This window comes from Notolabrus celidotus, chromosome 15 (genome assembly GCF_009762535.1).
Source record: "Notolabrus celidotus isolate fNotCel1 chromosome 15, fNotCel1.pri, whole genome shotgun sequence".
NCBI lineage: Eukaryota > Metazoa > Chordata > Actinopteri > Labriformes > Labridae > Notolabrus > Notolabrus celidotus.
The window spans coordinates 8,201,519-8,226,937 of record NC_048286.1 but is presented as its reverse complement, the minus strand read 5'-3'; the positions used below and the strand labels follow the sequence as shown (position 1 = coordinate 8,226,937).

The 25,419-nt window shown below is 40.7% G+C and overlaps 1 protein-coding gene across 1 annotated transcript in view; it reads right to left on the bottom strand.

The window, feature by feature from the left end:
* Positions 1-23,140, bottom strand: part of ak5 (adenylate kinase 5) — a 115,271-nt gene extending 92,131 nt beyond the window's left edge. Inside the window, 4 exon segments of the mRNA XM_034703972.1 lie at positions 6,485-6,657; positions 15,566-15,733; positions 20,443-20,629; positions 22,741-23,140. Coding sequence (XP_034559863.1) covers positions 6,485-6,657; positions 15,566-15,733; positions 20,443-20,629; positions 22,741-22,800 — 588 coding nt within the window. The 5' untranslated portion in view covers positions 22,801-23,140.
* Positions 23,141-25,419: the final 2,279 nt, after the last annotated feature.

Genomic DNA, 25,419 nt, shown 5'->3' with positions numbered 1-25,419 from the left:
AACTAGTCTGCTTTTGCAGTAAGAGGATGAAAGGGGGGAATTAGTTTTATCAATGTTGCTGTAATTCTCAAAGTGCGTCCCACAAGGTTGTCGATCAGTTAAACCCTTTCCAAATGTATAAGTAGCAGATTTATCAGAGTCATAAAAAAGGTGAAATTAAAAATATGAGAGCACATTGGAGAATTCCAGGATATAATTAATCTGCTTATCCAACATATCTGTATGCAGGAGAACAAATGTTTTGACTGCACTGGAGGCTACTGAGTGCCAGCATCCTTTAGCATCAATTACTTCCCCATGGCTGGAGGAGGTCAGCATGTTCCAATGTGTTTCTGCAGGCAGAATGCATCATAGAATATGGCAGAGATACGTGAGCAACGACCTGTTCTAAAAATAACTTCTGTCGCCGGCCTCGCCCAATGCTGAGTAACACAGATGTTTAATTTCCCTCCATCCACAGAATAAAAGCAGCAGGCTCGCAGACCACGAAGAGATTACACTTTAGATTCCAGCGATAGATAAAGGTATGTATGCTGGATGAAATGAGAAAAGTTAATCTGAGGAAAGCCATCTGATCCACTGCTTGATGCTGAGCTCTCACAAGAATGCCAGACAGCAGAAGACAATCATCTCTGACTGCCAGAGAGATTATCCATCTATCTTTAACACTACAGCAGACAATCATTACTGCAAATACATCCAAAAGACCTCCCCAGATCACTCACTCTCTTCTCCTTTAAAGCACTCTGTAGTTAACTCACTGGAGAAGACGACAATGAAATTTCAACACCCATAGATTGACATTTTGCATCATCACCATCAAGTACAATCTGAATAACATGACACCAAGTACTTTGGCCTGATATTAAGAGTCTATGTTGCCATCTATAGGAATAATTTAGAGATAATTTAAATGATCTATACTGTGCTCAACAATGCATATCTTCAGAGGCCAAGTGTTGAAATCATCAACTACAGCTGTTGGTTATTATGCTACTTGAAAAATGGACCAGTTGCAGCAGATGGCAGTTCACCCATGAGTGTGGTCCTGCTTGAGGTTTCTGCATGTTTAGAGGAAGATTTCACTTTACTTTTGCTCATACAGGATCACTGTAGGGTCTTTGTAAATAATGTGACATGAACTATGGACTCGACCTGCTCAATTATGTTAGGTGTCGTGAGAAAATTTGAGTGAAACCTATGCCTTTAAATTTGCATGTAGGACAGTGTCGTGCAAACGGCCACAGTGGCTGAGTAGACTTTTATCTTTCAAGCTGCCTTCAAACATTTATACAGCTTTCCCTTTATTCTTTTTTATTTGATATGTGAGGACACAGTGTCAGGTCAATAAAGATCAGTCTAAAAGCTGCTCTGAATAATACGTTTGAGCTACACACAAAGAGCTACACAACTGCAGAGAAACTGCACATTTCTGAACGCAATGAAAGTCTTCCTACAGGAGGACAGTTTAAACCTTTTTCCCTCAAGGAGCCTACAAAAAACAGACAGCATCTAAAATACCTGTGTGACTTAAGCCTGATTTATACTTCTGTGTTGAATCGACGGCGTAGCCTATGCCGTAGGTCTGCAAACTCCCATAGCTACGCAGAGGCCTACACATGCGCACCTCCTCCAAAATGTAACTACCGCAATCCCTGTGATTGGTCCACTCGGCGGCATTGTATTTCCCACATTTACAGCACCTCAGAGATCCCCGCACATTGGCCGTACATTTTATCTCCTCCAACAAATCCTCTCCATTCTTCCCTGTAATCATTGCTGTACAATAAGCAGCAACATGTATCAACTGTAAATTAACATAATATGATAGAATCACTGTAAAAAAGTAAACAAAGAACATAGCGGGGACGGAAACAGACGACCCAACTATCAGTGAAACCACAGTGAACCGGCCTTTATATTCTCAAATTTTACGGTACTTTTGATAGTGGTGAGCCAGCCTCAGAACACTGAGTAACAAATTACTGAAAAATAAAAAGCTTTTATTGTGTAAATGTAATTATTCTGTGTAGTTTTTATAGTCAGCGTTTTCCCAAGTACAGGTTGATTAATGTCATCATGTCTGCTATATATCACTCTAAACTCGGTCTTGGATTCTCAAGGATCCTCCTGAAGCATCTTTATATGAGGAGTTTTCCACAGTCTTAGGCTAATAAATCAAATATGCCATCACTGATTTAAGACCAGACTGTGAGATAACTGAGATCATCATGAGAGGGGAGCGGGGTATTTCAGAGGGAGCAGAAGTTCAGAAACATCCAGAGTCACATGACCTCACAGAGAATAACAGCCATGAGGCAAGAACTTCCAGATGATTGGTAGTTGGCTGAGAGGCAGTGAGGTGAAAAACTGTGTTTACTGCATTTTGATTTATTTTCAGCATGTAGGGAGAAGTACAGCTGAACAGAGTTACAGAGCTGAAGGTTATGAGGAGGAACATTTTTCCAGCCTACTTGTAAACTAAGTTTTAACTTAAGCTGACGTCTCAAACAAATAGATGCTGTGGACAAATGTGTATCTACTTTCCATGCAAATGATAGCTGAAAGGATTGATGCTGCTTTGAAGCCTTTAACCTGAATATGAGGCAGAGGCAGCAGCTGTTCAGTTTAGTTAAGCATGAAGACTGAAAACAAGGGGAAAGAGTTAGCCTACCTCTGCCCAAGAACAAAAACAATCACCTAGCTGTACTTGTGAAGAGGATTCGTGTGATCAGATGGATGATGATCAAACTGAATACGTAGGTTTAAAAAGATATGACTTCAGACAAGATATTAAAATGGAGAGAGATTCAATGCTATGGATGTCCGGGGGGAGGGAGCTCCAGAGGCAAGGGGGCAGATCGCCTGAAGGCTCAAGATCTGATGGTGGTCGAGCAGTCTGGTTGCAATGTGAAGTGAATGAAAGAAGAGGACCTGAGAGTGCAGATGGGTGTCTTGATGTGCAGGAGTTCAGAGAGGTACAGAAGAGCAAGGTTATGGATGGCCTTAAAGATGAGGAGCAGAATCTTGAAATCAATGCGCTATTTGACAAGGAGCCAATAAATCTGCTGAAGTACAGGAGTAATGTGATTCATGCAGGCAGTTCTGGTGGTGATGCAAGCAGCAGAGCTGGAGCTGTTGAGGTATGTGGATGGACTTGAGAGGGAGTCACAGTTACTGACGCAGGACGTAAGCGAGGTGAGAACAAGAATGGCGATACTGCTGGATGTGAGGGGGAGGCAGTTAATGTTACGTATGGAAGTAAGCGAACTGACTGACATTACTAATATGAGGCTGGAATAATCATGGGCTGTCGGGGATAACACCTTGACTCTTATCCCCGTAGAAGAAGTCAACAAAGCTGAATTTTCCATCATTATTTTCAATATCACATAACTCCTTTCAACTAAACTAAAAACAAAGCGAGCTCTCGCTCAACAGCACAATAAGAACTAACTTTAATGATAGAAAGAATGTTTGAGAAAAATGTATTTGACGCGTATTCTAATTTTCTGGTTTGACCCATAGTCCATCTGTTATAATGGAGGAAGCGAGTTTTGAGACCTATACTGCAGCCATTCACCAGAGGGAGCTCTAACAATTATGGCTTCCAGTCTATGTACAGTCAATTCCCGTCACATAAAGAAAGCTGTCAGCTATCAAACTGTTAATATGAATGGTACCATTTGGTATTAAAGGAATGATAAAATCAATGTAACCTCCTCCGGCTCCACTAAAAACAATCTGTGAATCTGTGAACATGTCACCAAACAAACCATCAAACTCCATCTAATCTGTGTTGCTGAACTAATCAAACCAGGAAATGAAATGCCTAACAGCCACAACCCACTTTGTCATACCTATTATGTCTGCAGCTTGGCAAACTGGGCTGTTTATCTCACTGGTGTCTGGACTGACATCTGGGGAAACAGCCTGAAGGCAGATTTGTTGTTGTGCCAGACAAGGCAGGGATGATATTTGATGAGGTAGTCAGGTATTGAAGAGAATTCATGAGGGGAGACAAACCAAGAACTGCAAGTAAGGCAGGCAATGCCAACACATCATGGTTCTTACATCAATGAAAAGACAAACACCTCACGGTTTTCATTTGTTAATCAAGCATGTCCATACAACCAGACTGACTCACTGCACAACCATGGCAGGCAAAAGTGACCCAAATTGGATTTTTCTTGCTCATACAGTATGTGACTCAGATCAGATTTTTTATGACATTTTGAACAGCATAAGCCACATGGAGTCTGATTGTTTCAAATCAGATTTTGGCCACCTTCACATGTGGTCTTAAATCACCTAAAGGTTGGATCTTTTGCATTTTTAATCTTAGTCCCAGGAGCCAAGTCAGACTTCCTGATGCTTTGACATCACTTTTGGGTGACACCAAGTGTCAACCTTTGGTCTCTAGAGAAACAGTAGTGCTAAAAACTGCATTTCCTCCAGTGACCACTTGAGGCTGACTCCAGAAGCACCAGAAGCCACATACACGCCCATTAAAAAGCTGATCTTTCCAGCAAAAATAAACATGTTTAAAGCCTGATACAAAAAATATGATTTTGGTCTGAATAGCTCATGTCTCTATCGGCACACACTGTATAGGGGGAGATCTTTTTTTTTATCAGGGAATTAGGGTTATGAGTTTAATATTACGGGCTTATGACAGACTTGACTGACAGGCAAAAACACTGTAGCTGTTAACCAGGAGACCCCTCTCAGCTCCACCTCTTGTCTTCTTGTTAAATTGACCAAAAGTAAGGTGAGTCAGCATTTCAAATAAGGCGACAACTAAAGATAAGCTTCAAAAGCTCCAGAGGGTGACGTCACAAAGACTATACGTCCATGTTCTATACAGTCTATGGGTGACACTCATCACAGCAATGACTGGAAAGGCTGCAAGGAAAGTAGTTCCTCCTCCTTCACTGTCGTCCTCTCATAGATTCAGCAGCTTCAACTGCACATCATTTTCAACATTAGACCGTAAACCACTTTTACTTCAGTGGCTGCCATGTTTACTTCTGTACACACTGTGTGAGTATCTGTTCTTTTGTGCTTGCAGTTGAGGACTGTGACCAGTTCACACAGGAATATGACACAAGCTGCATTTAAAGAGCAATGTGAACAGCCCAATTAGAATATCAGATCTGAGTAATTGATGCATTAATCACTTAATTACAAACTATTGAGTTTGATACATTGATTTGTGCCCACACTGTGATACAATGAAAAAGAACAGCGAGTACCAAGTAGATGTATGCTGATATCCTGCCAATACATATAAACAACAGTTGCTATCTGTAAGTTGAGGTAATGGCGTTGGCATCTTCAAAAACTTTTATTTTCTCTGTCCACATGAACACATATGAAACTGAGTTTTGAAAAATCTTCATCTTAGAAGCCTTTTCTGAAAACCTTTGATTTGGAGAGTGTGGACGATCTAAATATAGACACTTAAGAGTGAGTGCTGAATATCTTCTGAGCTTTTTTCACCAGAACACTGGCACTTAAATTCAGTACAGAGAAATAACCAGTTCTGTTGCTGATGATCTTATTGTACCAGCATGAAAAGGCATCAGGGTAAGAGTGAGACTATTTCACAACCATTGTAAAGCACCTTACTCTGCCTTCAAACTATGAACTCAAAGTGATTTGTACCCCTACATGTCAGTAATGACGTGTTTTACCTCTGTTGTACTTTTAGAAAACATGTACCGTTATTTTGAAGTTGCTTTAAACATTGAGTCTCTCATCTCTTCTTAATTACTCTGGTATTTGTTCATCTCAGGAGAGTTGGGGGAATTGAAATCTTTTTTCCATCAAATTAAATCCAGTGCAGTTAACATTTTATTATGTCTTTCCCAAAGTGTTGTGTTGCAGAGCTGTGATGCGGATCTCATCCCAGTCTCTGTTGGACTAACTGTACTCATATCAATCTGCCAAATGAAGTCTATTTGTTTACGTCGGGGAAGCCAAGATTGGATTTCTCAATGGGAATATTCCTGGTGAAATAGAGGATTGAATTGAATTTTTAGGTACTATGCTTAACATGAAAATTCAACTCTCACGTTGTTTACTTGATTGTAGTTCTGTTCAGTCCTCCCGCTGACCTTGAGAATGCAGATTTTTATCAGCGTGAATCTCAATTTCATGCGCGTATTGAATTGTGACAAGTGAAGGCATCATCTGCATTTCTATACAGTGTTTGAATGATTACAGCACGAACAACCACAGGGGGTCCGAGTCTCACTTTCTTTTACAGGCAGATTCATTATCCTTCAAATAAGATGGGTAAGCATCCCTCTCTGCTGCACGCCTGTGATTTGGATGCTGCTAATTAGTCCCATGTTACACACACACTGTGATAATGACCTGCAAGTGACTGGACACACTGCGCTCATCTTTCCTCTCATACCCCCTCCCATCCCACACACACTCCCCTTTTTTCTTCCCCTCTCATCTGTTCCTCTGCTACCTGTGGTGCCAGCTCTCCATTGGTGATGATTTTGGCGATGAGGCTCCACTTCCTGTTGCTGGTGGCATTGTGGATCATCTTCTTCCTCAGCAGCTCGCCCACAGACACATACTGGAAGCCATAACGCTCAGCAATCTTCAGGCACTGTGTTCCTTTGCCGCTGCCGGGGCCACCTAGACAAAGAGCAAGAGAAAGACAGAGAGAGGGAGAGAGACAGAGGGAGAGAGCTGATTATGTTTTGGAGAGATTTTTTGTGATGTGTGTGAAATGTGTCTGTGTGAGTGTGAAACATTTTGTGCGTGGGTGTGTGAGCGTGGGCACGCATGTGCATCGGGGGAGAGAAACCCAGACTATGTGAGACTGTGTGTGTGGGAGAGGCTCTTTGTGACTATTTGTGTGTCTTTCCTTCTTTGTTATTGTGTGTTTCTGTTTTGTGCATTGAATTCTTTGCAGGGGAGGAGGGCAGGTGGGGTGCAGATGAGACAAACAGGTATGTGTGAACCTCCTACATGTGCTAACAAAATTATTCTATAAAAAAGAGGTGTAAAGGAGTGACAACAGGACAAATAAGCTCTCAGCTTGAGACTGGATATTTAAAAAAGCATTGCAAGGATCTGTCCAGTTAGCACTTATATTAGAACGATAGCATCTTAACTTTACATGCAAGAAAACCTCAAAAAGTTGAACCATATACTGTAAAGCCATCTAAAATTTAAAATATTGTAGAATTTAAATTCTAATCTGGATTCATATTACTTCCTATAAAATAGATGGTATTTAAAGGCACTTTCACTAACTCTAATGTGGATTTCCAATCAGAGTTGACCATAAATGTGGGCAGTTGGATTGTGTCCACTTGAGGTTGACTCAAAATGACAAGGAATTCCCCCTAGACCCCATTAAACATTTTGACCCTACAGCCTGGGGAAGAGAGAGTTTTGGGCCTATGGTTTCTAGCTTAGCAAAGGTTCGCTAAAACCTGCATTTCCCTTTTCTTTTTGCTTCATAACGCCTCTACAGAAACTGACAGGTGATGTCACTGAGACCACATCCATGTTATATACATTTAACATATGCAGAATATCACATTTGGCCCCACCAATACACTACTGACAATGCTGTAATGTTTTTATTGGTCCTATGTCAGTCATGAGCCCTTAAATCATTCTAACTTTCACATCCACACAGCGCCTACTAGTACACAGCAGCATCGTTGGTGTCACTCAGCTAACTTTCTTTGACTGTAATCTCAGCTTAAATAAAACAGTGGAAGGACAATAACTGTAAAATGTAAGCTCACTAACGGGGGCGGATGCAGAAGATGTCAATCGCCATCGCTATGATTGGCCACCCAAAAATCCTAAACTGTGATTGGCTACTTTTGGACTTTGTGAAAACAAAAAGTATAAAGCATTTTTTTATGATAGGCCCCTTAAAATATTGCTTACAGCCAACATTTTCTTTTTCAGTCCTTGAAGGTTTAAGGATTTAAAATGTTACCACTCTGTTATGTTACTTTTTTAAAGCTAAATTATAATAAACATGAATATAACATATTTTTAATGCTGAAATGTTAGTTGTAAAAGTAGATATGATTAGCGAACCCACATAATTTATGCCACCCCTGCAAATGTCAGTGCCTTGATTTGTTCACTCCGCTCGAAAAAGTCTGCCTCTGCTCACTCAGAACATCCCCTGCACTCTTATCTTGGGATGACATTTCTTTTGTTCAGAGGCCAATTTAGTCGTTAGTTTACAACTCAAGCAAAAGCTGTGACAAAAAAACCAAGGTGAAATAGCCTGCAGTACTTTCTAACTACCAAACACACCGATTCATAGCAGCAGCAACATATTTTTGTAGCTTTGCCAAGCTGTGCCCAAGAGACGGAGAGAACATCTGCAACAGCTGCATGTCTTTTACACTATAAAACTAACTTTGATAGAGAGAGGGATAAGGTTAAAAGCTGTGAAATTTCCCTTTAATGGTGCAAGATAGACATGTTGAGCAGTCAGTTTGTGATGGGGCGAGTTAAAGTGCCCGTAAAAGCTGTCTGACAACCTAAACGCTGCTCCGCTGACGACGAACAGCATCTCAGTCCATGGTTTTTGAGATGCTTCAGTTATCGTGTGTCAACCACAACAAAACTGGAGTTCACATGTTCTGGTTGATTATTCCATCCTTGATGTTAGTATTTGAGGTATAAGAAGAGTGTTTCCAATTGCAGATAGTAACTTAAAATCAGTGACAGGTGTTGTTTTATTTGATGGATTTATATGAAATGGTGGTGGAGTTCACATGTTCTGGTTGATTATTCCATCCTTGATGTTAGTATTTGAGGTATAAGAAGAGTGTTTCCAATTGCAGATAGTAACTTAAAATCAGTGACAGGTGTTGTTTTATTTGATGGATTTATATGAAATGGTGGTGGAGTTTCATGATACTGTAATGTGTGTTTACAGGTGATGCTCCTACTTTTAAAAAACAGTCTATATTCAGTGTCAGTTTAATCTTATAGTTGGGGTTAATAATCAGGCTTAGAATATGTTTTGATTAGGCATGGAGCTTATTTTGAAGCAAGGCCTCAGTTTTCCTTAAACAGTCCTTGTGGTCTAAGGGTTCAACCCCATTCTGTCCCGTCTAAATCACCCCTTCAAACATTTGAAGAGTAGGATTGTGTGTGGATATTTTACGTTACTTCTTCAGAAATGACAGTCTGTCAGTCACACGTACTGTACACAACAGCTAACCAGATGGGCAGGGGTGTGAATGCATTCATTGCTTGTACCTCTCTTTTTGTTTCTCTCTCCTGTCTCAACACACCTACCTCTTTCTTTCCCTGGGTGCAACATCATGACTGTCTTTGAATACACTGTCAAACATATGATTCAAGACCTCCTGTTCCTTCGTGACAGCAGGCTTTTTGCGCTACTGTTGTGGGACGACACATCATGTGACCCAGTTTGTTTGAAGAATACTGCCTTAAGAGACACGGTTATTTGTCATGGTTGCATGGTTTGTCAGGAAGCTGACATAAGGCTGGTGAAAATATTTTTAATATCTCTCTCTGCTGATCCACTGGAGCAAAAGATTCACTTAACCAAGCTTTATTTTGTTACTAATTAATTGTTTTCCATCATTGTTTATATGATATAAAATGAATTAAATATGTCGATCGTTGTGCTTAAAGACTCAACAACAAGTGGAATCCTGCAGTGTTGAAAAATGAAGCTAATAAAAGGGGTTTTAATAAGGCTAAGATTAGGCATTTAAGGTCCGCCTCAACCGTTTACAGATCAGCTGGGATTTGGAGTTAGCATTTACAATATGGCATCCATGTTCACGCTGCCTCTTGGTCATAGTCATAGTCGTCACTTTGACAAAGGTAAACAGTAGCTTATGGGCAAAAATCTATTTGCTTTCCTGATTAGATCAAGATGAAAAAATAAACACAGCTCCCTTATCTTTAATAGAATGTGCAGCTTCGGTTACAAGATGGTTAGCTTAGTCGGGCATAAAGACTGATAGAAGATAGAAAATACAACTCCAAAGGTGAAAAGAGATGCTGCTGAGGGATTTGGATATCAGCTTTTGGACAAATGCCTGAAAGCCTTAGTATGCCAAATGTTTGTTACTCAGACTTGTGTTAGTAAAGGATTGCTATGCAAATTATAATCCTGACAGGGTGAGCAAGCCCCCCTGCTTCGTGCCAGGCTCATGTCTCACCCTGGGGCTTTGCAACTGACACACCTTGAAGCATAAATGAGTCAAAACTTTTAACACTGCTACTGTTATCACTACTGCTTATGGTTGAAGTTCCTCTACTTTGGATCAATCAGCAACTTGGAGAAGGAGTTGCTAGCGAAAATTAATATTTTTGCCACTGTGTCAACAGGCAGTGGTGAAATGTGCTGGTAATGATTTGATAAGACGTGTTGTCAGGCTGTTTCTGGTGATGCTTTTGTTGTAGAGCATTAATCACTGTTATTATGGGGTTTTGACCAATGAGAATCAAATATTTAATACAGCCTCGTAATGAACTCGAAAGCCAGGTAATAACTCTTCTCTATCTTACTCTCATGGTATTCACTGTGTACATTACAGGCTGGTTTTGCATACATACCCATAATAAATACATGTTTGACTGTAAAATAGGACAATGCAAAGAGAATGCAGTTAGCATAGGCAGAATTTAAGGTCATCTTTACTAACTGATGAATGTAGACTTTTATTGAAACTAAATCTGCCTAAAATCTGCCTTTTAGTTTATTTTATCAGTTTACCGACATAACCATCAGTCAGTGAAGGCAGCACAGGTATGTTCAAAACTGAGGTCTGCACTCTGGACTTCGTTTTTTTCACAGGTTCGCAAGCAGCAGTGGTTCCTCTGAACTTTGAAGTTGGTGCTTTGGATGTGGTGTGTTTGTAGCTGTTCTGGTGTCTCAGAAGAAAAGCCTCTGACCCCTTTGGGATACTAAACCTTACCCTAAGAGCATGAGAGCAAAAAGCTAACTTCACTTGAAGTCTTCAACCTCTTTATTTTCCAGAGAAGCACAAAAGTTTTTACTGTTGTGCATCTACAATGTTTCTCCTGAAGGACCAGTACAAATATCATCTCTCTTTCCTGTTCAAACAGTGAGCCAGACTGGTCGTGGTTGTGTATGAGAGGAAGATGAAATGCTGCCAGCAAGCTTGGAATGAAGTCAAGTGCCAAAATTTTTTTTTTTTGGCTCCAGCCAAAGTTTTTCTTTGTCCTTTGTTAAGTAAGTTCTGCAGAACAAACATTTTGATATAACAGAGTCCTAGTTTGGGGTTTTGGGTCCAACAACCATTATTTTCGGCATAAACAGCTAACACTGGTCAAGAAAGCTGAGTAAAGTTGAACAGCTCCCAGGATTTGAAACTTCTGCTTTACATGTTAGTCGTAACTGTCACCTCCTATGTAGTTTGACTCAAAGCTGCCAGTTTGAATCTATTTTCATATGCAGTGCTAAACAGTAAAGAAGGACATTTACTTTAGTACTTACGAATATTTTTAGAGTTTCTATACTTTACTTTAGTTTCATTTTGGGGGGAAACTGGTGACTTTTGACTCCACTACATGTCCATGAATGTTGTTGTTACTGACTACTTTTGCTCTGAAGATTTGATTTAAAAGACAACAAACTGTTAATGTTTTCTGTCCAAGTGGTGTTGCCGTACATGCACAACATGGTTGAGCCAAGTTGCAACCTCCGGTCTTGAGAAATTAAATGATGTGGAAGTGTTATAAACTGCAGTTCCTCCAGTGCCCACTTGAGGCTGACTTCAGAAACACCAGAATACAAACTCATTCTGTACAGCCCATGCTTACAGCAAAAATAAACATGATTACTGCCTGGTTCAAGATCAAGAGTGATCTTTTTTTTTTAACCAGTCAGCAGTGTTGAAGATATTAAAGTCACAAATCTCCCACATTTAGAGGCATGGATGACTAAACTGACTTGCACTCTGTAGCTGTTGGTAAGGAGGCGAGAGGCCCACCTCAACTCTGTTAGGCTGGCCAAACTTATGTTGAGTCAGCATTTCTAATATGGAGACTGCCAACAATAGGCTTTAAAACTCTGCCTCAGAAACCAATGGGTGTCATCACAGACACTGTTTTATACAGTCTATGGTCATCATGTATTTTGGTTGTTCTTATTATTTTGTAGCTGGAAATCTGAAGCATGTGAGCTTATAAACTGTGAATAATGTTTTCTAGGTAAACAAACATTGTTCATCACTGTTCATATGAAAGGGAAACAACTAGGATGTATTTTGACTAAAGCATGTTTACTAAATTTACTATGGCACAGCTCAGTTTAAGAGACCTCGTAAACATCAGTAAGGGTGGGTATTAGTGCCTTCAAAAAGTTACCCTGACAGAAAGTATAATGTGGCTAACATTCTTGGTTGCTGTACCTGTTACTGTGTTTTCATCTTAGATAATTAAAAAATACTCATTGATTTCACAACATGTTCTCAGAAAGGTTCCAGAAAACAGATAAAGTCGAAGGTTTACAGCAGAGGAGAGAGGTTAGAGAGATATTATGAGACATTATTGGCTAATGTGCACTTTATCTCGTATCTGAGGGTTTCGTAATGTTCAACTCTGCCCTCCCCTCCTCCCCCCAACCTCTTCCTGACCAAACATATCTTTGTCAGTTTGTCTCTGTATGCAAACCTGACACATAAAAAAATGCCTTGAACCTCCATAGAGATGACAGCTGCTGCCACCCCAATACATCCTCTAAAATCTGGCACAGTATGCTCACAAAGACAAGATCAGAAGTGGCTTTGTGCTGCAAGGACAAATAACTGTCATCCACACTATAGCCAGTGTCCCAAAACATGCTGTACCAGAGGGCTGTCAGACAGTTTTTAGGGCCTTTTACAGACAAACCTTAAACAAACTACTACAAGAGAGTTTAAAAATAGCAACGTTTTCACTCCAGCTTAACCGGTATCATTACTCTTATTCCGTGGCTGACGTGCTGAATGTATAAGATTAATGAATGCATTTGACGGGTTAATACAAGCCCATCTAGGAAATGAGATTAGGAGATTGTGAGTGTCTAACACAGAAAGTGACGTGCAACAAGATCTCCCCCGCTGATACCCACCAAGAGAGGCGGAGCTGCTTTCAAAATACCGGGAAAAACACACTGATAGCAAACACGTACACACACACACAAGTAGATTCTCATGCAGGCCGTGTATTTTTAGATCATCAGCCAGGCAAATGTAAACTGTTCCTCTGAATTTTTGTTGACCTTTTGATATAAATAGATGAAGCTTCTCACATCAGCAGCATTAAAGAGAAATGGCTACACTGTTATTCAAAGATCTCCTTATCCTATCTAGTAGGAAACATGAGCCTGTATAAATCCACATGATTGCTTCAAATGTAGAAGATCAGATAAGATGAAACTTTAATTATCATCTTCATGTATATATCATCCACACTAAAGCCAGCGTCCCAAAACATGCTGTACCAGAAGGCAGTCAGACAGTTTCCGCGCTGGTCCCTTTCTACTTTTAAGAGATGTCTAAAGACTCAACTGTTCAGGGAACACTTCGGCACTTAACCTGACCCTTCTCCTCTTTGTCCTCAGGGTTGAATGAATCAGAAGGTCTAAAACCCAGCTCTTATTGAATATTTAGCACTGAATATGGAATGCTGTTGAATGTTGAACGATATTGTTGACTTGAATTATTTGTTGTGATTAGCTGTGGCTACATTATCTTTAAAAAAAAAAAAAACCCTGGCACTTCTTCAGGCACTAGATGGCAGAACCTGTGGCCAATCAACTTGAAGCACTTTGTCGCACTTACTAAGGTTTTTCCCTCCAGTCTAAATTTTGCTTCTGCTGTACGTCGCTTTGGACAAAAGCATCTGCTAAATGAAATTGTAGAATATTCAAAGTGTCTTCAATTGGTTTGTGGACCGCTCTTTTGAATCCTTAATCTTAGCATGTTGGTCGCTGCCATGTTGTTTTGTCTGGAATGATGCATCGTTGGGTTGCTGTGGTAGAGACCGGTAAATCACAGGTAGCACTGCCTCGATCCATCTATACCTGTTTGTATCATTATTAAGTTGGAGTCACATTTTGCAATATGGTGACTGTCATCATTGGGCTTCAAGTCCCCCTGTTCAGAAACCAATGAGGGGCATCATTGAGACTACACCCATGTTTATACAGTCTATATCGTCAAATAAATGCTAAAGATAGCATCCGACCACTTCCTTGCTATCACTGCTGTTTGATGGTTACACAATCCAATGCAAAATGTATAAATTACTTGCTAATGCTAATGCTGGCTAGCTAAAAGTAATGTAACCTGGATGTAATTGGCTAGTAACTTGGCTTGGCTTGTTCTGGTTAAACACAGTTGTGACTAAGCTGCAGGTATCAAATGGGATGTCTGATATGTTGGTATATCTTTAAATAAGGCCCAACCTCCCTCAAGATTTTCACTACATTACCTTTACATTACCTGCAAACCTGTAATACATCAACATAATAATGACATGCCAGTAAAACATAGAAACAGCATTTCAGCTGGAAACTTTTAGCAAGACATCAGAGGGAAACCGCTGCTGTCTGATTATGGTGACTTGGGGAATGTATCTTTTAAAGGATCCAGCCTGCCAGTCCCCCTTGCCTGTGTAGAACGCTAAGGTCAAACTGAAATGAGACAGTCTGGTCCACAAACTTCCTGTTTAGAACACCAACTGGTCACAGCGACCTCACAAGCCACATGGGAACAAACTAACACCACAACACTGAACCTTTTATTTTAGAGATGAGTTTCAAAGCCCCCTTCAGTTTAACATCCCTATCGCCAGCTATTCAAATGAGTTGCAACAGAAGCGTACTTTTAAAAGTGTACGACTCAGCTGCTTGAGGGTCCACCATCTCATTTGAGATTTCATGCAATGGATCTTGGAATATGTTGGGCCATGGGGGATGCACCTGATGCACCCTTTGTGTCCTGGGAAAAGTAAGTTATTTTTGGCAAAGTAGCTTTGGAAATGAGACAGCCTTTGACACGCAGCTGTGTTGCAATCGTTCTTGCAATGCACCTTCCGGGGATATCAGCCCCCTGAACTAGGACACAGCTTTTAGCACTGGGTGCAGTTGCCCCATACTGGCCATTAAAAATGTAACACAAATCACTATTGGCTTTACCTTTAAAAACAAGAGGTGAAATCCAGTTCTTCTTTATAATCTGTGAGATAGCTGACTTTCCTTTTGGTGCCTCAAAGTGTCCGTACTCTTGGGACACCGTTGGCCTAGTGGTCTAAGCGCCCCCCAAATGCAGAGGCTATAGTCCTCGTCGCAGAGGTTGCAGGTTTGATTCCAGTCTCAACCATTTGCTACATGTCTTCCCCAACTCTCTACTCCCCACATTTACTGTCTCTCTCCAACTGTCCTGTCCATTAAATCAAAAATGCCCCAGAAATATAACTTTAAAGTGTCCGTGCTCTTGTGTCATGTTTATCTACTGGAAGACATTTGAGTTTATTGTGTTGAGTGTGTTTTGTGCAGGGTCTTTACCGATGACGAGGATGACTTTGGGTCGTGGTCTGGATGGATCAAACACCTCGTATTCCTCTATGAGCTCAGCTGTCTCTGACAGGTCCGAGTCGCTCTCGATGGAAAACTGGCTGATGGGAGGGAGGCGGTCGTAACGTCTGTAGGGAAAGTTTGGACTGTCGGGCAACACTGTAACACACAAACACAACAAACATGTACAATAGTGAAGATGAGAACCATCTGCTTGAGAACATTATTTTCTATGACCTGAAGTTCATCATTAAACACTTAGAAATATAATGAATCCATTCAATCATGCTGTATGAGTTTGTCAGACAAACAAGAATATGATTATTTGCTATCCATCACTTTACAAATACAAACTCTAGTCGGAAGAAAACACACGATTAAGTTACATCTGTTTTACCAATCAAACCCTCAGTTTGATATAAATCAATTTCTGCTGTCAATTAGACTGCGGCCTCTTGTGATCAAAGCACTGATTATAACATTTATTAAAGATACAAATCATTACTTGCCTGCTTCAAGAAAGCAGGGCTGCTGTTATTTAAATGCTCAACCAAATTACACGCTGAGGATTGTATTGATCACTGGGGGTTTAGCTGAACCTGAAGAGAACAGTGAAAGTGTTTGATGAAAAGATATAAAATCACATAGATCACTTTTAATAAGATAAAAATATTTTTAAAAAAAACACATGGGGGCGCCACTGGCCGCGTCCAGTCTTAAACGTAGTGTTAGGTGTTTTAATGTTAAGGTTTTCAAAAATGCCCTCCAAAGTGGAGATTTTTAAAGACTGTTTTGTTTTTGCGAGGACAGCAAAGACAAAAGCTTTGGGAAATGCTGACATACTTGTGCATGGGAGTTGTTGTTTCTAAGTATTCATGCCTCCAGATGTTGGGCTACCAGTTTGTCTACGTATGTTCTGTTCTGTTCTGCTAAATCCCATGTGTAGAGGTAAACCTTGCTCTTTTTCACTATTATGCCACAGAGCGAGAGCAAATAAATATATCACAGTCAATAGTTCTTAAATTGCTCCTTCGTACACAATTTAAGAACACTGTTTTTGAATTACGCTCGATAAAACGCCCATTGCACATATAGCCTTAGCTGGTCAAGCAGGTGGCCTTTGTACAGAAACATAAAGAATTATGAAGTTGTTCCGATTATTTCACAGCAGTTACGCTTTACAGAACTTATAAACACATCCACACCTGCAGGAAGGTCTCAATTTTTGTTTGTTTGCAGCTTAAATCAAGGTTCTTCCTGCCTGCTGTGTGTCTCTCTGCTCCACCCTCTGTCACAGCCACTACATCACTAACTCTCCTCATTAACAGGTCAGCAAAAAAGGATTGTTTGGTCCCTTATGTATGCTGCAGACGGACAGAAAGCAGATGAGAGATAGGGGTGTCACCTGGGCCCTTCATGTTTTCTATCAGCTCCGACCTTGAGACTGTTGACAGGGAGCTTCACAGTTCACAGCACTGCACGATGATTGACGCTCATAAAATGACGGCATTAGAGAGAAAACAGACAGAGGAAACACTCTCTGCAGGTAAACCCACCATCACACACCTCCTTTGAATTATGAATGATAATCCAGAGGAGATATTTTATTTCGGGTCCTTAAAGCTGCTGTTGTAAGGAATGGTGTAAAAAAAGTTACTTTTTTCTGCTGGGTTTGGAGAAAAGGTCATAATACCCATCGCTACTCATCTGTAAGTGAAGTAATTTGAGATTATGGCAAAATCTCTGTGTTTTCCAATGCCTTTGTATACAGCAATGTTATTATTCCCCGCATTCCTGTTATCACGGACCAATCAGAGCTACTCCCCGACCCTCTGTCCTGGTCGAGTGGCAGCCCCACTACGTCGCCCTGATTGGCTGGGAAGCCACTACTTCCTCATAGAACACGCACAACAATCTTTTGTGGGCGGGGTTACAGGAGCAGAGAGGGGAGGGGTAGTGTTGAGATTCAAAATCTCTCTCCGAACTGATGTTTATATCACGACTACCAACAGCAGCTTTAAATTAATTTTAGGAAAAATCATATTTTGCCTTTACTTACTTTTAATAGCTTGTCAAATGTTGGTATATGTTTAACGACTTATTCTGTGCAAAATCTGCTGGAACTGGGTGCTCTTTCCTTTTGTTTTTGCTGTGGTATCAAATAAAATATCGATATGATTTGATTTTTACTGGTATCATATAAATGTTCAAAATTCCGGTATCTGGAAGGCAGCAGATTGAAGCTAGTGCTGCCCTTCCTGCTTTAATATTAGTGCTTACTTTGTCCCTTTGACAACTAATCAAGCAAAGATGGGACACATTTAAGCCATCAGAGCAGCATTTCACCTCAAACACATGATTTAAATCATGACAGATTTGAGTTATCAGCAAAGGAGAGAACTGCAGGACACAAGAATTTCTTTCTTTGATTACATAAGGCTGCAGCTCCCTGCAGCTAGCAGAGCTTTCAGGCGTCTTACAAACATACTGTATGTCGAGAAGTGGAGTAAATGTGAATGTCAAGACTTTCATCAAACTTTTCCTTCATGTGTGTGTGATTGTGCTGCATTAGTGATGTGCTAGTGAGCTCTGAAATGCAAAACTCTCTCTTGGTATGCTCCATTCTCATTTGTGTATTCCACCTTGCTTCATCAAACAAAAGATTGACTGTGTGACTTCAAAAGAGACTAAAAGATAATAAAAAATGTAAAAGGGAAGAATCATTAGAATTCAAGAGCCAGAGTCAGCTTTTCTCTGCAGCCTGTATCAACCACAGCTCGAACCATCCAGTAACTGCATTCAGGTGAATGATTATCAAGCAAGCTGTATTCATTGTAGTATCATGGGCTGCTAATTAGTCCGTCAGTCAGTGAGGGCAGCACAGGCCTGTTAAAGGCTGAGATCTGCACACTGGACTCTGTCTTTTAACAGTCTGTCTTTGTAGCTTTTCAGGTGTCTCAACAGAAGCCCCTGACCCTTCTGGAAGGCTGCGTCTATGCAAACAGAAGTGAAACGCTCTGTTCCAAGAGATATATTCCTCCTTCCCCAAGCACTCCTAAAGTCTTCTGCTTCTTTTTGCAAACAGTTTTTTTTATACAATGTATCTACAATGTGTCTCCTGAGGGAACAGAACAAATATCAGTTCTCTTTCTTCTTCAAACAGTGAGCCAGACTGGTCGTGGTTTTGTAGGGGAGGAAGATGAACTGCTGCCAACGTGCTTGGAAAGAAGTCAAGTGCCGAAAAAAAATAAAATATTTTGGCTTCTAGCGGACAAGTTTTTCTTCACGCCTGATTGAATTAATCAAACATAGGGTGAGAAAACTGAGTTCTAATTGTAATCCTGTGTATTAGCTCCACAGAGCCAAGGTAGCTGCATCCCTTAGATGGCATAATTTGACTCCCTGCAGAGAGCAACACTACAATCATGATTATTTATCTGCAGATTCATCTCTGTTTATCAGTTTGTCTTTTTAGGAAGGGAGACAACCATTAGATACTGATATCTATCTAGAATTGACTGACATAAATAGGATATAAGAGGAAACGACGCTGGTCTTGGGGTGCTATATAAACTAATTCAATACTTAATTTATGTTAACTGTCGTGAATCAGTCATTCATCGGTGGCCATTTGGCTCGAGGGATGAAAAAGGGAGGACCTCGCCCCTAAATCAGCCTTGGTATCTATCTATAAGAGTTATTAATTGTTGGCTAGACTCAAAACTGTCACAGTTAAACTCTGTGTGTAAGATACACTGCAATCCCAGCAGTCATTGGGGGGTGAGAGGCAGAATACATCCTGGTACAACTACACCCTGTCACAGGGCTAACGTATACACAGATAACCAGACATTCTCACACTTAGGTGAAATCTAGAGTGGCTAATGAATGTAACAAGCATGTTTTTGGACTTTGGACTGTGGTTGGAGGCTGCTGCACCAAGAGAGAAACCACACATGCAGGGGGAGAAGATGCACACAGAGAGGTGCCAATCAGGATTTGACCCAGGAACCGTTGTGCTGCTGCGAGGCAACAACCACTGCTCCATCCTGCAGCCGGATAGCAAATACCACATAGCAAAAATAGATGGTACTAGAAAGGGAAACGCAGCTGCACACACACACACACACACACACACACACACACACACACACACACACACACACACACACAGCACTTTGTGGACTTAGCTGAACGCAGTAGAAATCATCACGCTGGGGCTGGAACAGATAGCCCCAAACAAAGACGTCTTAAACTGGTGCCATGTAAACGCCAGATGTTACAACACCTATCGTAACAGTAATAGTAACTACTAACTACTAACTAATTCTCAGTACCTTGCCCAACACTGTGGATCATCTGACTCACACAGCTTGAGCAGTTTTCTGGCCAATCACAGCATCCGCGTTCACATAGACACAGGCAACCACTCACACTCACACTGATGAGTTGGAGTCACCAGATAGCATATTCACGGGGGAGAAGATGCAAACTACATACAGGAAGCTCCTTTCTGAATTCAAACCAGGAACCTTCTTGGCCACAGCTCTAACCACTCCACCACAATGCCACAAAGTCAAATCAGTGTTTTCCCAAATTAAATTTCATTAAAAGTCAGTCAGAAAAAATCCTTTTACAGTCTGATCTGAGGCATAAAATGTCAGCAGCCCTTCATCTCAAGACATAACATCCACATTGAATATATAAAGCAAGAAATCTTGTCATTTAAGAGAGGGGTCCTGCAAAGTTAGATGTTTTTTTCTGCAGCCTGAAAGATAAAAAAAAGTCTCGGATTTTGTGCTGATGAAGTTTCTGGATCAACATATCCATAAATACACGAGCCTTGATCTTATGCCTTCACTGCTCACCATTTCTGAAGAGGGACCTGCGTGACTGGCCACCGTTGAGAGGAGGAAGAGACTTCTTCTCCTGACCCACAAACGTATCCCACCGCACCTTGTCCGGTCCTCCCAGCTCGCTGACTTTCTTCAGACAGCCCTCCAGGTACTCAATGGGGTCATCGGGTCGGTAGTACATCAGACCTGTCAGGAGACTCTGGAGACAAAGATGGAGGAGGATATGATGAGGAGCAGAGGGTGAGTGGGTATGTTTGGTCTGGTCTGGTATTTCTACATCTTTTTGTTTTGTCCTGTAGTGTTATTCTGCGGCGGTGAACAGGCTGTCCTAATGAGGGGAAGTTTCTGAAGTGCAGATCTGGTTGCCTTGGCTCGGCTCCACCAGGGTAAGAAAACATTTTTTCAGAGAACACAAAAAATAAACACACTACCCAGCCAACCTGCAATTATCTAGAAGGAAAGCCGACCACAGTGATGAATGTGAGGGCAAACTTGATGCCAAAACACAAGTGAAGTGAATATTTTTGTGACATTCCCTCCTCTGACCCTTGACATTTCAAAATAATAGCTTTCCTTAGGTTTTCCTGTCTTATCTCCACCCTCACAGTAACAGTCCGTCCAGCAGCTGCCTGGAAACACAACACTTCTCTCCACTGAAATTAATCTTGTGCTCATTTGGCTGATTGATAATGAAAACACTGAAGTTATTGTGAGCAGAAGAATTACACTGAACACTTCTGATGAGGATGTGTCACCTCAGTGCTCAATGTAATTTCATCTGGCTGTAAATAAACAGGCAGTGATTGCTTGCATACATTAGCTGCACACTGGGGATTGAGTCTAATTAAGTGAATGGGCCAAATTACAAATCCCCCCCGGAGAATGAATGATACTTTATTATCGTACTTCTCTTGGTTCTGCCGATGCGGCTAAATTGAGAGTTAATGGTGGTTTTATTGTATTTTATAGCATGGCTTATCTTTAATTTAACAGTATACCTGTACAGACTTCATTGGTCACTGTTTTTGAGACGCCTTCATACTTCGAATGGATAAATTAAAAAAATAAAAAACATATTTTGGGTAAAATTGAACTTGAAGTTGACTTGAAAACGAAAAAAAAACCTACTAAAAAAGGAAACAAATACACTTCAAAAGTTGACTCACAGGATGCATAAAGCTACTCCCAAAATAGATATCTATAAAAACAAACAAATGAAAAACAAACAAACAAAAGGTGACTACAAAACAAAACTAATTCCTTTCTAAGACTCAAAAGTTGACTCATAAGATGCATATATTGACTACCTAAATAAACAAAATGACTTCAGAAAGAAACAACAAATAAAAAAATGTCACTTCAAAGACACAAAAGTTGGTTATACGATTCTTAAATGCACTTCTACAATAATAAAAATGACTTCAAAAGAATCAAACACACTACAAAGAGACACAAGCTGGCTCAAAAGGAAACAAATTTACTCCAAACTGACAAAAGCTTACTCAAAAGATGCATAAATCCACTACCAAAATAAAAAGTAACTACAAAAAGATCAAAACACACGGCAAAGAGATGTAGGTTGACTACAAAAAGACAAAAATCTTTCACAAAGAGTGAAAAAAGGGCTTCAAAAATGAAACAAACTACAACTATAAAGAAACTCACAACAAAAGGAAACAAACTGATCTAAAAGGAAAAATTGTAATACATAAGGGGACAAATTCACTTCAAAGAGACAAAGGTTAGTTTCAAAATGACAAAGAACACAACTAAAATGAACAGATTACTGAAATGGTAAAACAGACTAAGAGACAAATATCGACTACAGAGGAAACAAACTCTTGACCGGTATAAATAACTAACTTCAAAGGAAGATCAGCCTATCCTCCTCTCACTTTACCACCAAAACAAGGGCAATAAACCTTTCAGCATGTGTTACAGGATCATATCTGTCACTGCATGATCTGTATTTTTTCAGATTTATGTGGTGTTTTCTATTTTTTACAATGACATGTTCAGTTGCAGGTATAGTTTCTTTACAGTAGACTGTCTCACTTCTATGTCATTTTATGACACTTTAACTATGATCACTGTACAAAGTGTCTTTAATCATTCACTGTTGTCTCCCTTCTTATTTAAACCTCAGTGTTGGTGCTTCCAGAGACACTCCTCCAATATATTCTACATATCAGACAAAAAAACCCTGCCGTTATTCAAACAGTCGTTTTTTATTGATCGATTTCTGTGTAAAAATCACGCTGTGAAATCTTCCCGATCACCTCTCTAACCCCCATGAAGCGCATCTCTCACCTCAAACAGTTGAGGTATCTCCCGCCGCGCGAGATACTCCTTTGCATCGTTGGTATTCATCTCAAGCTGGATTTCCTCAGAAAGCACAACTTGCGTTTTTGTAGACTGCTTCTCTCCCTCAGGTGTCTCAACGCCGTAAGGTATACCCTAATCTTTGGTTGACGACAGAAAGCTCCACACAGTTCTCCTCTCAGCGCATTTTTGCCTCGTGTGTGGACTTTACAACTGGATTCCTGCAGGCGATGCCACCGCGCCACCCTCCTCCTCCTCGGTGATGCGGATGCGTGGCTCGTCTGTCTTCCCTCCTACAGCGCTTCGATACCAGCAAGCGCCGTATGTGTGTGTGTGCGTGCGTGTGGATGGATGGGTGTGGGTGCTGCGATGTTGGCACAGAGGGTGCGCGCTGTGCCAAAAGACGCACGCACCGCCTCGGCTTCGCGTTTTTTCACCTGTTTACAAACCGCCTGTTGTCACTGATGTAATCATTGGTAACGCAAAAGCGGACGTCGATTTATTAAAATGACAGGTGTCAGTCGTCAGAGGTGATTTTAATTGAGTGATTTTGCACTGAATATATGCACATCTTTGGTCATTTGGACACATAAACGCGTGGTCCTCTTACTTTGTGAAGCTTTTCATGGCTTTTATTTCTTGAACATGATAAAGTACTTTGTATAGTTTCAAAGACAAAACTGATGAGACTTCAGTCACTTTATAAATTGATGACATTTCTCAACCAAAGTTGATCTTAATAAAGTTTTTGATATCTGTATTTTTTTATGAGGTCTATGCAGATTTTTGGTCATTTTGACTCTTGAATACAAAATCTTTGTGTTTTCTAAAGTTTTCACCTACATCAGGCATTGTCCTTTCCTTATTGGGTCAGGCTTATGGCCAAGTTTGTTTCCAAGATAAAGACTGAATCTAAAAGAAACGCTTTCACACACTTCATCACCATAAATATAACTGATATTCAAGTAAATTTGAAATTGAGTTGAGCCAAATTATCAGTTTGACTCTGTGACAGACTAACTGAAACATGCAAACTATTCAGACCAGCCAATTATAGTTGTGTTTGGCTGCGGCTCACCACTAACTTGCATAACAATGTAAAGCCTGTCTTTATTTTAGGACATACAGGGCAACAAACAGTCCAAAAGTTCCACTGGTCACATGACTGATGCTTATTTAGGCTGCACCAGTAAGGCCTGTTTGATTTCCTGTTTTGTCCCATAGGATTTGGTTCTTATAGGTCGCTAATCTTGTTGACAACTGCACAGCTGACGTTGAGTCTCCTTGTTGGTTATATCACTGAACAACAGTAGATTAGTTCAGTGACATCACTGTGTTAGAAATCATGCACGGCAGAGAATCAGTCAGTGCAGAGGACAGTAAATGTTAATTTATGGATCGAAAATGGAATAATGATCAGATTTATGTGACTCAGGATTGCTCAGGTGGAACATTTTGTTTCCATTTCCATTTTCTGATGTGATGCATGAAGGAGGGCATTTCTGAGATGAGCTCTGTGCAGCCAAAGCTGGTGATGCTGAAAGTGAAGAAGCAGTGGTGGGGTAGTTGACCTGTAAAGGTGCCCTGTGGAGGGTCAAAACTCATCTTTATTCTGCTCTTCTGCATAACTTTGTGCTTTCTGCACTGTATTGAATGATTTTTCCCCTTCACTTAACTTCAAGGCTGCCAGACACTTGCACTCTTTCAGCAGTGACGTGACTTTTGACATCTGCTGCCTGCTATCCATGTCACCTCTCATTATGAAGGCTTAGCTGGAGAGGATATTTAAACATGAAGCTTTGATGTCATCCTTGCTTTTTTTCCCTCTCACTAGTGTTTGAGCCCATGAGCAATCTTGCACCATACATCTGCTGTAGCCACTTTTGATGTGTCCTAAGTTATTGCATGTAGCCTGGCTGCTCTATTACCTGGGCACCTGGGCACCTGGGCACCTGGGCACCTGGGCACCTGGGCACCTGGGCACCTGGGCACCTGGGCACCTGGGCACCTGGGCACCTGGGCACCTGGGCACCTGGGCATAGGCCATAATCACAGACACCTACAGCGAGAATGGGGAGTCACAGGTGGACAGACGCAGGGGATCAGGGAGAAGCCACACTGTTGATTCAACCATGTGTGGTTCTGCGCTGTTTTGGGGTCCTGCTGTGTTAAGTGTTTCTTGTTGTTGTACTCACAAGCTTATCTTTACATGAATTCAGTTACATCTCACCCTTTTCTAGATGTTTTAAAGGGGCTGATTCATAATAAAGAGTTAAAATGTATCCCACAACGGCCCTCATTTTGGTTGGAAATAACTTGAAAATTCCTCCAGTGGCTTGTGCGGTTGTTTGATTGTTTCTTTGGAATCGTACTTAAAAATGAATCCTCATAAAATAAACTATAACAATAAACACATCAGCGTACAGCGCAGCAAAACGGAAAGGAACCAAAAGGAAAAGTTTGTGTCATCATGTGAGAGAAAAATGTTCAACTAAATAGATTTGTGTTTTTAAGAGCTGCCAAAAATCCTAACATGAACCTTACCAAAAACAGGCATCATGTTCAAAAAGACTGGATCATTCCCATGTAAAAATAAGAACTCACCATATACACAGGTTGAAAATACTCCCTTAATATCCATGGAGTGCCTCTGGTAGGTCATGCATG